The following is a 15,094-nucleotide window of genomic DNA, read 5'->3' on the forward strand; positions in this document are numbered from 1 at the left end:
AGTCCCGGGCTGCGAGGACAAAGGCAGCTCTATGCCCCACAGGGAGGGGCGGCCAGCGCCCTGGGGCGGGTACATGGCGGGCCGGCATGGCTGGGCCAAGGCCACGGGTGGCAGGGGGAGGCACGGCCCAGCAGGGACCCTCCACTGTCACCCACCCCCTCGGGCAGGGTCATGGCCGCTGTGGCCTCCTCAGAGCTCCAGCACCCTGCAGCCCCCGCAGCCCTCCTGCCCCCGCCACGTCCCCACCCCGCCCTGCCCAGGACCCCCGGAGGCCGCAGTGACAGACGCATGGCGGGCCCCGCAGCCTCTCTTGGTTTCAGTGAAATTTATTGTCGGTTGGAAAAAACCAGCATTCACCTGTTTAGTGTACAAAAAGGACACCAGGGCTCATAAGAAAATATTAGGAAAGCAGAAGGCGCGGCAACGCCTCCCAATTGTGACATTTTGGCAAAAGTGAAAAGTCTGTAAACACCAACTCTGTGGCTCAGAGTCGCCCCCCCGCCCCGGGCCCAGAACCTTCCTCAGCCCCGGAACTCCTTGGCCAGAGGAGAGAGGAGTGACACAACCAAAAGGCAAATTCAACTGAGATTCCTTTGAGCTGGGCCCAGGGGGCAGCCCCCCACCCCAGAAAACACCAACAGCGGCGGAAGAGTCAGCACTTCTGGAAGCACTGCAAGCCCAGGGGTCCTGTGGGCAGAGGTCTGGGACAGGGTCCCTGCAGGGAGGTACCAGCTCTTTGGAACTTGGGGAAACAATCCCCACAGGTGCATTTCAGCCCCCAGGCCACCAGAATCAATGCACCCCCCACCCCGCCGTGCCCTGGGGGCTCCCACACAAGCACTTGCTCGGGCACACGCACGCTTGCACACACCCCAGGGCTGCGGGCACGAGGCCAGAGCCAGACACCGCTGCTGAGCTCTCTCCCGAGACCCCCGGCCCCACTGACCCAGCCCCTCCCTGAGTGCAGACCCCGGTGGGGGCCCACTGAGCGCCCCACACCCCAGGAGCGGACCACGGGAGGGTCTGCATCAGCAGCGCTGGAAACACAGTCCACACAGCGTGGGGACGAGGAGCAGCAACAGGGAACGGAAGCAGCGGAGGGCCTGGGGGGCAGGGGCCGGGAGGCCGGGTGACCCTTGCCCACCGACGCTCTCCCACAGAAACATCCTGTCGCTCCTGGTGTCAGAATCCTGCCAGAGGTTCACGGCCTGGAGCCCAGAGCCGGGCGCCGAGGGAGAGGAGGCTGAGAAAAAGGCGCTTCCTCTTTTGTAGAAAAACAGGCCGCGACCCGCGGGCAGGAGCTGCAGGGTGGCCTGTGAGGAACTGCCCAGGGAGGGCAGTGCCCGGGCACGTGGCAGGTCCCGGCCGGCGGCAGAGGTGTGTGCCGTCCTCCCATTTATTCCTGTTAGAGAAACTCTGCCGCGGGCCCGGCCCCAGGCGGCTAGTGCCAGGCGGGCAGCTGCTGCCGGTCAAAGTCGGCGATGAGCCGCTTGATGTGTGCCAGCTTGCCGTGCAGATACTCACAGCGCCGCTTCTCCTGGCTGTAGCTGGTGTTGGTCTGTGGGTGGGGGTACGGTCAGGCCCCACGCCGCCCCCAGGCCCCCGGGGCGCCCCCCACTCCCTCCTGCACCGGGGCAGTGGGCTCACCTTCTTGATCTTGCGGTATTCCTGTAGGATCTGCCCACGGGTCGTCTGGGGGGAGCGAGAGAGACAAGGGGTCATGCCCCAGGCAGGTAGCCGTCCCAGGGACAGGGCTGGGGCTGGGGGAGTTGGCGCCCCCCAGCTCCAAGGCGGGGCCCGGCGGCACCTCGTACTCCTCGGACCCCTGGCAGAGCTGGCGCAGCTGCGTGTCGAGTTGCGTGAAGCGCCGTGTGACCCGCTCGATGCGCGCGTGCAGCCCACGATACTCGCTGTACTCGGCGTTGAAGTCGTTCTTGTAGCGCTGGCGCTGCTCTGGCGAGGAGATGGCCGCATACCTCCTGGGGGCAGAGGCTGGTCAGGGGGCACCCACTGCCCAGGCCGTGGGGCGGGGCGGGGCGGGTGGGCCCCGGGTACTCACAGCAGGTAGTCGGGCGTGTCCGAGGTGGATGTGGGCACACTGGAGCTGACGCAGGCTCCCACCAGGCCTGGGGGGCAGACAGGGCAGTGGGCCAGGGGGCCGTGGGATCAGAGGGGCTGGTGGCTTCCCCACCCTGCCTGCTCCCTGGGACCCGCTGGAGGCTCCCCCATGGGCCCTGCCCAGCCTGGGATGCCCCGAGACTGCCAGCCAGGTGAGGGCTCCTCCCCACCATGGAGTGTCCCCCAGAACCATGTGGGGGCACCACAGTGTCTCTGGAGGGCAATTTGGCAACTCAAAAAAGGTGCTGAGCTAAGAGACTTCCCGGCCGCCTCAGAAGGTCTCTGCAGCGTCCTCCCCATGGCCACCGAGGATGGAGCCACCCAGAGGCCAGCGGTGCAAGCTCAGGTGGCTGGCCCTGGGATAGGGCCGTGCTCCTGTCCCTGCTCGGGGCGGGGCCTACCTTGGGTGTCAGGTGGGTCCCCCAGGGCGGGGCCCCCCGAGCTCTTGGTGGGCTCTGGGTCTGGTAGCCGCTCTGGGGGCCTGTCCTCGGCAGCCGTCTCCTTGTCCCGGTGCTTCTTGTGCTTCTTGCGCGACTTGCCGCGTGGGGGGCCGCCATGGGGCCGGCCGGGCTGGGCACCGTCCGTGGGCTCGGGGGGGCCCAGGGTGCCCACCTCCTGCCCGCAGTCCCTGCTGCTGTGGTACAGGTCGTTGCTCACGTCGGTCAGGGGGTCGTGAGGCCGCGGCAGCTCCAGCAGTGGGGGCAGGTGGGGGGCAGCAGGGGCGGCTGGGGCTGCGGGGGCCGCTGGGCCCGGGGTGGGCAGCAGGGCCTCGCGGCCACCGGGCCTCCCATTGAGGGTGGGCTGAGCTCTCTGGGCGAAGTGGGAGACCCTGGGCTTCTTGTGGGCGAGGGGGTCGATGAAATCCAGGGGTGGGGGCCGTTTCTGCAAAGCAAAAAGACAGCTCAGGGGGCTCGTGAGCCACCAGACATCCCATCTAGGCGGGCAGGGGCTCCTGGGAGAAGGGGCCCCTGTGGTCCCCACAGCCACAGGACAGCCGAGCCCCCTACCAGGCATGCTCCCCCTGCACTGCCCATGTCCACAGGGCCAGCGGGTGAGCCCACGCTCCGTCCTCAGGTGTCTGACACCAGCTGACAGCGATGGCCCCCGCGAGGACAGTGCAGGGTAAGATCCTTCAGAACACAGCTCCGAGGGGGGCCCAGCCACCCAGCGCCCCCAGCCCAGGGAGGTCCCCCAGCCCTGAGGTGGCCGGGGCTGCTCCGTGCCAGGGAGCCCTGCCGGCCTGAGGGTGCCCACCTGGGGGGGAGAGGGGGCTCTGCTGTGCTCCCTGGGAGGGCTGGATGCAGCAGGGTCTGTGGGGGGGCCGCCCAAGGCCTGCGGCTGGCACAGCTTCCTGGAGGGAGAGGGGAGGAGGTCAGGGCTCTCCGAGCCCCGGGCACCCCCGTGCCTTGCAGGCAGCACTGCGGACAGGGCCCTGGGGGGGGGGGGGGCAGCTGGGTGGGCTGTCGCTGCCCTGCCATGGAGTGTGGCCTCGGCAGAGGGGACGCAGAGGGACCCGGGAGCCCCTCGGAGGAGCCTGGGGAAGGAAAGGGTGAGGCCATGACTCCTGCAGGCTGGGGGCTCTGGGAGGGCTGCGAAGTGCCAAGAGGCCCCAGGTGGACGTGGGACACGGACAGACACGTCTGGATGGCTGCGAGCCTGGGGAGAAGGCGCAACATCGCTGGTCGTCATGGACACGTGATTCAGGACCACCGGCCACCCCCGGGACAACCACAACAACCGAGAACCGGACATGGCGAGGGCCTGGCTCAGGCTCTGCTGGTGCAGTGAGATTGGGGTGGCTGCCCTGGAGGCGGCAGGCGGAGCTGCGGGCATCAGAGAAGGTTCCCCCAGGGCCTGGCGCTCCCGGGAGGAGCGGGGAGACCCCTCCACACATGCACTCGGACGTGACGGCACAGGGGAGCAGCCATGCCCGGCAGCAGGCGACTGGGCGCCAGGCGGGGGCCGGCTGCGCGGCGGAGCATCTCCCTGCTGTGAGAAGGAGCACAGCCGATGCGACAACGGGGCCCAAACTCGAGCGCCCCAGAGAAGGCAGCCGGACCCTGGGAGACACCACATGACCCCGTTTATATGAAAAACGCAGGGCAGAGGAGGCCGGGGACTGGGGAGGGACAGCTAACGGGGACAGGGGCTCCTCTGGGGCTGATAAAAGTGTTCTGGAACTCGACAGAGGTGGCGGCTGCACGGCTCTGTGACTATATCACAGCCTCCAGGACAAAACATCTAAAAAGGAGAAAAGCACGGCGTGCCAGCGCTACCTTGATAAAACTGCCATTTGACAAAGCAACCTTAGAAAGCGTGAGTTAGGAGTGACCTCACGTCCACAGAATCAGAACACGATGGCACCAAACAGCATCGGGAAAGAGCCCTGGGAAGCCAGAAACATCAGCAAAAACGATACACGCTGGGATCGGCCAACAAAAACTCCCCCGAGCAGAGCAGAAAGAGAAAGAAACGAGATGAGAATGTGTCCAGGCAGAAGCCGAGGAAGGGGAGCCAGAGATCCCCAGACCCCAGCCCACGCAGCAGGAGCTGCCACCAGGGCCCCGGCCCCAGGCGCACACACAGATGCACACCCCACCTCACACACACACAGATGCACACGTTCCCTCGCACACACACAGATGCACACCCCCCTCACACACACAATGTTCCTTGTACCTGCACGTGCCCCCTTGCTACACATGCACACCCCCTTTGCACATGCACACCCCCTTGCATGCACACAGCCTCCTGTACACACACAAGCTCACATGTACACGTGTACACACCCACACATGCGCTCACCCCCCTCACACTACACGCTCCCTCGTACATGCACACACCCCCCAATGTTCTTAACGCAAAAAGCTGAGGAATGAAACCGCCTGCAGGACAGGCCACTGCCCGCCATGGAGCACACGGTCAGCAGGTGCATCTGAGACAGACGCCAGCGCCAGCTCCCGACAGCCAGGCAGGGGACCCCGAGCCGGAAACCCCCATGGTGGAGCCAGGAGAGCCAGAGGGCAGGCCCTGGGCTCCACAGGACCACCCCACCTCCACAGACAACTGCAGCCCTGTGTGGTGCAGTCAGTGACCACGCAGCGGCTCACGTCCCCGAGAAGCCGCAGAACGGCCAGGGATCAGCAGCTGCCCAGGGGGCCCTGCCTGCCTGAGCAGGACCCCCTGACCCACAACTCCCCAGAGCTGTGGACCCCCCAACCCAGACCCCAGATAACCAATTAACGCTGCTGGACCACGGTGCCGGGAAACTGCTTTGCTGTTTCTCTCTCCGTGTTCTGGAGAGAATCCTCTCGGCCTGACCCCAGGGACAGGGCCGGTGGGTGGACGCCCCCCCAGGTTGGCTGCAGGGCCCTACCGGACGAGCGTGCGCCGTAGCAGCTGCTGATCGCCCTCCGAGTAGCCCGGCCAGTCCCTCTGCACGTCCTTGTAGGCGTCGTCCCTCAGCACACAGGCGCCGTCCCTGGCGTTCACGTGGGCCACCTGCGAGCAGAGCCGTGTCCGCGGGCGGTTGCTGGGGCAGCTGGGCCTGCATCCCTACCCACCCGGGACCCGCTCTCTGGGGTCCCCAGCAGCGTCCCCGGCCAGGGGCAGCATCTGCGAAGGCCTGGACTGGATGGGCTGGGCGCTGGCGACACTCCTCAGAGGAGCCGCCGTGCACTTAGGGGGCTGACGCCTGGGACTCAGCAGGTACGCCACGGCCCAGGCCGCATCGTCCGCGAGCAGCCACCCGGGGGATGCAACTTGGCTCTGGAGAAGTGTGGGCTCCTGCCACAGCGTGCGTGAGCCTCGGAGACATGAGGCCAGAAGAAGCCAGCCCCGAGGCGCAGGGGCTGACGGACGGCACTGGGTGAAACTGGCCACAGAGGCAGAGCAGGGCTGGGTGACTGCCCGACAGACACAGCCTCTGCTCGGGTGAAGGGGACGTGCTGGCAGGGGCCAAGGGGTGGGGCACAGCTCATGTAGGTGACGTCCGAGGGGACGCCAGGAGGGGCGGGGAGGGGAAAGTTCCCCTCGTATCTGCCTTCCCACAGTTTGAGAGAGAGCAAGGAAGGGACTAAAGCGACAGAACAACCAAATCCAACGCGTAACCCCAGGCAGGGAGGATGAGAGGCGAGGCCTGAAGGACGTTGTCGTGTGGCCATGGGAAGCTGCACCTGCGTCTGCCCTCCTGCACCCGATGACCACGCCTATGGTGCGGCATAAAGCAAACGTCCTTGTTCTTAGGAAATGGACTCGGGTGTGGTAATGTTCAAGGAGCACAATGCCTGTGATGTACACTCAAGTGCTTAGAAAACAGGACAGCGATGACGGACTTAGGCGGATGGACAGAAGGGCACGGCAGACGCGGCACGATGGTACAAGGGGCGGCCTGGGTGTCTGGGTGGGGGTGGCACCCCAGGATGGCTTTGTTGTTCTCTTTCGGACACCTCGTGAGTTTGGACACACTTGAAGGAGAAAGCTGACGGGGGAGTGCGTCCGGCGGCCTCCAAGGCTCCCTCAGGGCCACGGGCCACTCTGACCAGCGTTGCCTGTCGTTGCTGTCACACTCCTGCTCAGCCAGAAGGTCCCTCCCTTCTGTGATAAGCGTCCCCGGGCAGATCTCTCATGTTTGCAGCGTCCCCTCAAAGCGGGTCAGAGGCTCCGGAGGTTTCCACACTTGGCCGCTGATACGTCGTCACCTTCAGCCAAGGAGGAGGCTGTCGGCCTCCCTGAGGCCTGGCCGGCACCTGGAAGATGCCCATGAGCTCTGCTGTGCGTCCTCGTGGCCAAGAGGGAGCCTTCTGGAAGAGGCTGGCGTCCTGACTGCTGTCATCCCGCTTGGCGCCGGGGAGTAGGGGAGGCCCAGCAGAGCAGGCCCAGGGGCCTCCGGGCCTCGGATCTCCTCTGTGAAGTGTCCAGCACCCGCTGTGCGCCAACCTCCCGGCCTCGGGGGGTCAGCTCCCTGATGAGGGGAAGCCAAACAGCGACATGGGGAGATGTGGCCACCGTCCACCTCACTCAGCAGGCCTGGACCCTGCAGAGGCCACTCCAGAGGAGCAGTACTGGTGCACAGGGAGCAGCTGTGGTGGGGCCCGAGCACCCCAGGAGTGGAGACGGATGAAGGGCCCGAGCCTGGTCCCCTGAGAGCTGTCTCCACTGCCCCTTGCCCGGAGGGGTCAGTGGGGAGCAGGACAGGCTGACGCCCCAACCTGGCCCAGGGACTTGCGTTTTTCTCCTTTACTCAGGTGCCAAGAGACGAGGAAAACAACGCCCTGCTGAGAAAGGAGGGTGGGCACGAGAGCACTAGGAGCTGGTGGTGGCCAGGACAGATGGACGGCACACAGCTGAAGCCATGGTCTGGCTCCACGTAGCAGCTCTGCCGTCCTCGGCTGCGCCCGCCCGGGGCCTCAGCAGCGGTGCCCAGGGTGGTGACCCCTCCCAGTCCCTCCCGCAGGCCTCCACCCTGACTGCTGGTTTGAATGTACTATGTCCCCCAAAACACCATTATCTTTGATGTAATCAATCTTGTGTGGGCAGATGTATTAGTGTTGATTAGATTGTAATTCTTTGAGTGTTTCCATGGAGATGCGCCCCACCCAACTGTGGGTGATGACTCTGATTGGATAATTTCCATGGAGGTGTTGGCCCACCCATTGGGTAGGTCTGAATTAAATTACTGGAGCACTATATAAGATCAGACAGAAGGAGTGAGCTTGCTACAGCCAAGACGGACACTTTGAAGAATGCACAGGAGCTGAGAGAGGAGCTGCAGATGAGAAACAGTTTGAGGACGGCCGTTGAAAGCAGACTCTTGCTCCGCGGAAGCTAAGAGAGGACAAATGCCCCAAGAGCAACTGAGAGTGACACTTTGAGGAGAGAGACATTTTGAGGCCTGGAGAGGAATGTCCTGGGAGAAAGCCATTTTGAAACCAGAACTTGGAGCAGATGCCAGCCATGTGCCTTCCCAGCTAACAGAGGTTTTCCGGACACCATTGGCCATCCTCCAGTGAAGGTGCCCGATTGCTGATGTGTTACCTTGGACGCTTCATGGCCTTGAGACTGTAACTTTGTAACCAAATAAACCCACTTTATAAAAGCCAATTCATCTCTGGTGTTTTGCATTCCAGCAGCATTAGCAAACTGGAACAGATTTTGGTACTGAGAGTGGAGTGCTGGTGCTGCTGAGTTTTCAAATACCAAACATACTGGAACGGCTTTTTAAATTGGTAAGGGGAAGGTTCTAGAAGAATTGTGAGGAGCTTGATAGAAAAGGCCTAAACTGCTGTAAAGAGACTGTTTATGGAAATATGGACTCTAAAGATACTTCTGACGAGGCCTTGAACAGAAATGATAAATGTGTTGTTGCAAACTGGAAGGAAGGTGATTGCTGTTTTAAAGTGGCAGAGAATTTGGCAAAATTGAGTCCTGGTGTTGGATGGAAGGCAGAATTTGAAGGCAACAACCTGGAATATTTAGCTGATGAGATCTCCAAACAAAATACAAAAGTAGTAGCCTGGCTTTTACTTGCAGCTTTTAGTAAAACGTGAGAGGACAGAGATAAGCTGAGAAATGAACTCTTGGTTTCAAAGAAACCAGAAATTGATGGCCTGAAAAACTGTGGGCTTCCAGGGGATGAAACCCCAGAAGCTACAGCCCAACATGAGGACCCAGCCATCATTTCAGTACAAGCCGAGATTGGAGAAGGAGTTAAGAAGAAAAGATTTGTGGAAAGTCCTATTGTCTGATGGCTTTGATCCCTGTGTGCTTCACGCGAAGCCAACGGAATTTTTGTGAGATCTTTACTGACAGAGCCACTACTGGTCAGGACTGGCGAGTACCAAAATTACATCAAAGATAATGGCATTTTGGGGGACATAATACATTCAAACCAGCACACTGATGCCGGGGGGTTTCTTCTGACAGGTGGCTCAGCCGGCCCAGCACGTCCCACTGGCCTCTGCACCTCAGACGGGGACCCCGCCCTCACCCCCAGCCGGGCCCCGGCCCACCTGCTGCAGGAGGCCGTCTAGCGCGTCCTTGTCCTGCGGCGTGAGTCCATCCCTCTGCAGCCGCAGCAGCAGCTCGGCCTTGCGGTAGGGCCTTAGCGCCAGCAGGTGCAGCACCCGGTCGCGCAGCGGCCGCTGGGAGACACCGGCTCCAGCCCTGCGGAGGGCACTGGCAGGGTTGATGGGGGTGGCCCGCTTGCGGGAGGGCACAGGCTCTGTGGTGCCCGGCGCCGGCTTTCGGAACTGGACCTTCTTGCCTGCAGCGAGGCCCGGGAGTCAGGGGGTGGGGGCCGTGGCCGGCAGGTGGGGGGCGGGGGGCTGCCAGGACTCCGGGGGGTGCGTGGGGTGGAGGTGTGCACACCGGGGCTGCCCTTGCCACCCTGCCGGCTCCCGGGGACACTGAGGACACAGCCGGGGGCAGCTGAGTGAGCAGAACCCCCTTCTGGGACCCATGCCCTCACCCAGGTAGCGGCCCCCCGGCTTGATGACGATGGCACCGCGGCTGCGTGTCTCCTCTTCAGCCTGCGCCAGGCTCTCCCGCGCCTTCTGGTAGGAGTCGTCAGTGGCGCACACGGTGATCTTGTCCTGAATGCTGCCCAGGCAGTCCAGGCGCGCGTCCCCATGGCTGCAAGGCAGGGTGGTGGGTGTGGCGCCCAGCCCCTCTCCGTCCCCCACATGGCCGTCCCCAGGGCCTCACCTGGAGACGTACTGCTGGACGCAGTCGAAGCTGCCCTGGGGGCTGTCGCGGCCCACGTGGGAGAGGTAGAAGGAGAAGGCGCGGGCCTCGGTGGGGCAGGCGGGCTGGGGGACGCAGATGTGCTGGGGGGAGGGGCGGCAGCGGCTGTGACTCTGTCTCCCCTGCGGGCTGGGACCCAGTCCCACGCGCCTCGCTCCAGGAAGCACCTCATCCTGCCCCCAGCAGAACAGACAGCCGCCAGACAGACGGGGCGGGCACAAGGACCCCCAACCTGGGAGGGGAGGGCTGGGCGCCGCAGGGGAATGCAGGCTCAGGAGCGATGGCTTCCAATACAGACTGAAGAACAACACCCCACGGGCCCGCCGGGTGGGCCAGGGGGAGAAGGCACCCGGGGCAGGGCCCTTCTCTTTCACTTCTCCAGCTCGTCTACGTCAGGTTCCCCGCCAGCAGAACCAGCCCCCGCCCCAGCCCAGGGCCCGGACTCACCCCCTGGCTGCCCTGGAAGCGGATGGAAGGTTGGAGCGAGACGGAGTCCTGCAGAGAAACGAGACAGGAACGTCAGCATGGCCACCAGCAGGGCAGCGGGGAGGGTGCAGACGCATCTGGGGAAGACCACAGGGGACGGCTCACGTCGCAGCTTCTGCTGGTTCAGCTGAGAGAGCGCTCAGCGGACACAGGCGCTGCCCGAGGACATGGGGGGACATGGCAGTCCCCACCGTGGCAAGCAGTCCCCACAGTGGCAAGCAGGCCCCGGACTCCCAAGACAGCGACAGCCCCTGAGGAGAGCTCCTGGGGGGTCCTGGGCCATGGCTGGGACACGTGACAGGAAAGGTGCAGCCGAGGGGCGCGGCCGGCACTGGGGGGGAGTCAGCCTCCCACAGGGCCCGGCTCAGAGGCTCACGGCCGACCCCCTGGCTGGACGGCCCGAGGGACCCCATGGCCAGGTCCTGGCTCACAAGCACCCTCTTCACCAAGCTGGGGGTACGTGGGGGGCTCAAGCCACCCAGGGGGCCCTGGGCAGCTGGCACTGCACTTGGGGTGCAAGAATCTCCAGCAACAGAAAGAAAAATGTACTTAAAAAAACAAAAGCTAACACCCTCAGTTCAGCTCTAGAGAACAGCCTCCAGGCAGGTCAGAGGTGACGGGATCGATGTCGGCGCCTTCCCGCAACCCTACTTGGGCACCACTGTCTGCCCCCCAAGGCCCCTGGAATCCCCATGAGACAAGGACGAAGATGTGGAGATGGTACAGGGCACGTGACAGGCCAGAGGCGTCTGCTCACACACATCCTCACACAGCACCCGGGAGGCATGCGGCACTGCCCGGTGGAGAGGGGGAACGGCGCGGTGACAGGGTGGGGACAAGGAGGGGACACATGGACCCGGCGTCTACACGGCCTGTGCCCCAAAGCATGAGGGTTCAGACCCACCCGGTCGCAGGGTCCCCGGCATCTACACAGCATGTGCCCCCAACACGAGGACTCGGACCCACCCGGCTGCAGGGTTCCTGGTGTCTACACGGCCTGCTCCCCCCACGATGCAGCGGGTTCAGACCCACCCGGTCATGGGCACCGGTCTCATGGCTGCAGGGCCCTGGGCCTGCATCAATCCCCCATCAGGACCGGCCCGCCCCTGGGGCCACTGGGTCTGTGGTTCCCCGTGAGGCAGCACAAGGCTGACCGGCCGCTGCTCCAGCTTCCCGGGGGAACCCAAAACTTCCGCCCTCTTTTCGAAAGCTGACTGTTCTCTTCCTGAGTTTTGGGCCTGCTCCGTGCGCAGCGGACCCGAGGCTCCGTCCCCCCTCGTGCGCTCTCCCTGCATCTAGTGCTCGCCTTCTGGTCCTGAGGGCTGGGAGGATCACACGGACGCCAAGCCGCCCGGGCTCCCTCCTGCGTTTGCAGAGCCGCTTGCCACACCCCGCGGGCCCAAGGAGACGCGGCCTCAGGGAGAGCAGGGACCCGGGGCCGGCAGGGCCCGCTGCCCGCGGAGTGGGGGCCACAGGCTCAGGGGCTCGGGGCTCCGGCCCAGCCCCCAGGGCCCCGGGCTCAGGAGGGCTGCCCTGCCCTGCCCCTGCCCGAACAGCCACGGGGCTCCAAGGGGGCTGCAGAGGGAGCGACACCCAGGAGCCAGGGGTGGGAGGAGGCCAAGGGGGGCTTGGGGGGCAGGTGCAGGCTGAGCGGGGCCGGGCTGGGGCAGGGTGTGCACGCTCTGCCAGGGGTGCTCGTCAGGGCTCAAGTGCTTGCGGCAGGAGGCGGGTGACGTGGGGGCCACCGGCCAGCAGGCCCCGGGCTGCGTGAGGCGCGTCATCCCGAGGGCCCCGTCTGGGGGAGCCGCCGGCCCAGGGCCAGGTGACGAGGGTGCCCTGGCGCAGGGGTGGGGTCGCGGGCCGTGCTCACCAGCACCCTCAGGGGCCACGGGGAGTGTGTGGGAAGGCCCCAGGCCCCGGCCGCCCCAGACACGAGGCCCGTGGGCCCCTCTCCCGGCCCTGGCTCATCATTTCCTCTCCTGCTTGTCAACGGGGTCGTTCATGGAGAACTTGCTCTTAATTTTGGGCAAGTGGGAGTTATCAATTACGTCTCTTATGGATCTTACTGTTGGTGTCATGGCAACGCCTTCTGAATAAAAAACTATCTTGCGAACACATTGTCAATCACCATCTTTGCCAACTTATTCTCCCGTTGCCTCCTGCAGGGCCCCCATCACTCCCCTCCAGGGCCGCCCTCCCCAGGGGCCATCGCCCCCAGCAGAGCCACAGCCAGGGCCCCGGGGGCCGGGGACACTGGAGGCGCGTGCTGGGCAAGGCTGCAGCAGCACCCGGGATTCCACGAGTGTCCAAGAGGCGTGAGAGCCGCCAGGAGGTGCCCACTGGGTCCGAGGAGCTGCCCAGCCGGCCCTGTCACTGCAGGCGGGCGCCAAGGACCTGGCTGGACGAGCAGCACGGGTGGGGGCCGGGCACTGTGGCCCTGGGGCCCGGGGGGGCACTCGGGGGCACGGCCCACCTGCCTTCCCACCAGGCGAGCACCGGGCCAGGAGGCACCATGTGCACAGAGGAGCCCACGGCCCGAGGCCGGTGCGGAGACTTTTCTCGGGGCAGCAGAGTCTGTGTGGCCCAGGTGTGGTGACCCCAACCCGCAGGCCCCGGGACCCCAGCAGAGCCAACCCATGCAGCTCCCCGTGCTGCCACCACCTGCACCCCAGCCCAGCGAGCCCAGTGTCCCTCCCCCACCTGCAAGGACCCCGGGACCCTTCTCGGCATGACCTGCACTCCAAGCAGCCCCTGGACCCCCGAGCCCAGGGAGGGGCTGCTCTCAGGGGGCGTCCCTCAGGTGTGGGGTGTGCAGGGGGCAGGAGCCCCAGGGCGGGTCTGCCTCTCGGCACCAGGTGCCGGGGCCTCCTCCGGGTACAGGGGTGAGCGGGGTTGGCTACAGCCTGGTGGGCCCCAGCAGCATGGCTCATCCCGCACCAGGGACGGCCCTTCCTTGGCTGCTTGTTGGGGGCTCCCATGGAGGCCGGGCGCATGCCCAGGACACGTGGGGAAACTGAGGCCTCCACCTGGCCCCGGCACATCCCCCAGGGCAGTGGAGCCACTGCCTGCCAAGCTGTGGGGGCAGGAGGATCCGAGCATCTCCGGGACCCCTCTGGGGCCTGCCGCAGGGGAAAGAGGCCTGGCCAGGGCACCTGGAGGCAGGAGCTCCCGTGCCCTGGCAAGGACAGGCCTGGCACCCTCAGCTTCCGGGGGCAGCACCGCAGCCCCTTTCTCGGTCGGAGAGCAGGCCCAGGGGATCCGAGGACCAGCTTCGCTCCAGGCCCAGGGACCACCCCCAGGAAACCCACAGAAGCCACGTCCGGAGCCGACTTTGGGGCCAAAGAGCACAACATCCCCAGCTGAGGAGGCCCTGGCACCTTGGACGACAGGCCCCCCAAATCCTTCCAGCAGCGATGTGAGAGCAGCAGTGCGGGGCCCGGGCCGTGACCTCTGACATGGGGCAGAAAAGCACGATGCCAGACTCCGGGGCTCAGTGAGGAGACGGGCGCCCCTGCCCACCCCGGGAGCCGCCTGGGCCCGGGAACCACACTCGGTGGCTGCAGGCCCACAGCCCCGAAGCCCCTCACAGCCCTGCCTGGGGCCCCGCGTGAGGCCAGGACTCCCCAAGGAGCCGGCTCCCAGGTGGGGGACACCCAGCCTGGCTGAGGCTTAGAGACACAGCACCCAGGTCTGCACCGCCACCCCAAATCCTACTCAGGGTCCTGCTCGTCTGCTCGTCCTTCCATCTGCACCTTGCCGGGGAGCATGGGGTCAGCCAAGTGCTGGCACGAGGCGGGCGGGAGGGCCAGGCCAGTGGGCAGGGGCAGGCGGGCTGGGGTCCGAGGCCGCCCGGGACGTGTCTTGGACTGTGGCCACCCCCGAGACAGAGGCCGTGCCCACCATCGTTCTTTCCCTGTCTGCTAAACGCAGCCTGTGACCCACTCGGTGACCGACACCTCCACGCGTCCTGAAGGAAAACGACAAGCAGCTCCTTCCCAGATTCCCCCATGTTTTCCAGAAGCCAGTGCCCCACTCTGCTCCCGCCTGGGACCCCCATGCAGGCCCTATCACCGCGCAGTCACCACGCAGAGCTGTGTCTTCAGGCCTGGGCCTGGCTCCGCCTGGCAGGTGATTCCAGTCCATAGAGCTGCCCAGGGGGTGGACGGACAGACGGCCAGCACGTGACTGGAGCCCCTCCACACACCCACCCGGCTGGCCTCGTCGGACCCTGAACATTCACACAGCGCGAGCGCACAAGAAAAAGGGGGTCCCCCTCCTCGCGGCTGCACCAGCCCTCCCCGGGCCCCCATGGCAGGAACACGGGGCCGGCCCCGGCTAACGGCTTCCTCCTTGGCCAAGAAGCCAGCCCGGGACTGCCCGGCTGCCCCATGTGGACAGCGAGATCACAGACTCGCAGTAGAAGCGGAATTTCCCCCAGAATCACTACTTTTACTAAAAGGGAAAAGAAAAAAGGAACCTCCCAACTGGCTGAGCCCCTGGGGCTGACGGGAGACAGAGGCCCCAAGCCCTGTCCTGGAGGACGGTGGCGACATGGTGCCCAGACCCTGGCCCCTCTCGGGGACCCCGGCGGTGAAGCCCCCTGCCACGCAGTGAGATGCAGCAGGAACCCGCAGAAGCCGGAGGTGCCCTGGGTGGAGGCCCCAAGCCAGGGGGACCAGCTGCTCTCAGGGTCGGCCCGGCGCCCACTTCAGGCCCTGCGCTGTTTGGGGGCCGGGTCACTGGGTCC

General features: G+C 65.2%; 2 protein-coding genes across 2 annotated transcripts; one reads left to right on the plus strand and one right to left on the minus strand.

Moving 5' to 3' along the window:
* Positions 1-306: 306 nt before the first annotated feature.
* Positions 307-11,273, minus strand: ELL (elongation factor for RNA polymerase II). Its single transcript, XM_037817908.1, has 14 exons — positions 11,252-11,273; positions 10,999-11,140; positions 10,539-10,797; positions 10,309-10,356; positions 9,823-9,944; positions 9,587-9,750; positions 9,129-9,382; positions 5,495-5,619; positions 3,373-3,469; positions 2,520-3,000; positions 2,060-2,126; positions 1,808-1,979; positions 1,648-1,692; positions 307-1,558 (listed from the first exon to the last, which is right to left on the minus strand). Exons 1-14 carry the CDS (start codon positions 11,271-11,273, stop codon positions 1,442-1,444), a joined length of 2,115 nt encoding a protein of 704 aa, XP_037673836.1. The 3' UTR covers positions 307-1,441.
* A 9-nt stretch (positions 11,274-11,282) lies between these two features.
* LOC119520207 (collagen alpha-1(III) chain-like) lies at positions 11,283-13,079 on the plus strand. The gene is made up of 5 exons (XM_037817909.1): positions 11,283-11,480; positions 11,647-11,953; positions 12,050-12,194; positions 12,550-12,891; positions 12,935-13,079. Exons 1-5 carry the CDS (start codon positions 11,283-11,285, stop codon positions 13,077-13,079), a joined length of 1,137 nt encoding a protein of 378 aa, XP_037673837.1.
* Positions 13,080-15,094: the final 2,015 nt, after the last annotated feature.

The sequence above is a fragment of the Choloepus didactylus genome, chromosome 25 (genome assembly GCF_015220235.1).
Source record: "Choloepus didactylus isolate mChoDid1 chromosome 25, mChoDid1.pri, whole genome shotgun sequence".
Classification (NCBI taxonomy): domain Eukaryota; kingdom Metazoa; phylum Chordata; class Mammalia; order Pilosa; family Megalonychidae; genus Choloepus; species Choloepus didactylus.

Bases quoted from the DNA above. Each gene is read 5' to 3' on its own strand.
- LOC119520207 (XM_037817909.1), top strand. From the start codon at position 11,283: ATGTGCCCCCAACACGAGGACTCGGACCCACCCGGCTGCAGGGTTCCT. The intron at 11,954-12,049 runs GTGGGAGGAGGC...GGTGCTCGTCAG, and splicing joins GCGACACCCAGGAGCCAGGG to GGCTCAAGTGCTTGCGGCAG. The intron at 12,195-12,549 runs GTGGGGTCGCGG...CGCCCTCCCCAG, and splicing joins GAGGGTGCCCTGGCGCAGGG to GGGCCATCGCCCCCAGCAGA.
- ELL (XM_037817908.1), bottom strand. From the start codon at position 11,273: ATGCCGGGGACCCTGCGACCGG. The intron at 3,470-5,494 runs GTAGGGCCCTGC...CTCTCCCTCCAG, and splicing joins CTACGGCGCACGCTCGTCCG to GAAGCTGTGCCAGCCGCAGG. The intron at 3,001-3,372 runs GTGGGCACCCTC...TTTGCTTTGCAG, and splicing joins GAGCCCCCTCTCCCCCCCAG to AAACGGCCCCCACCCCTGGA.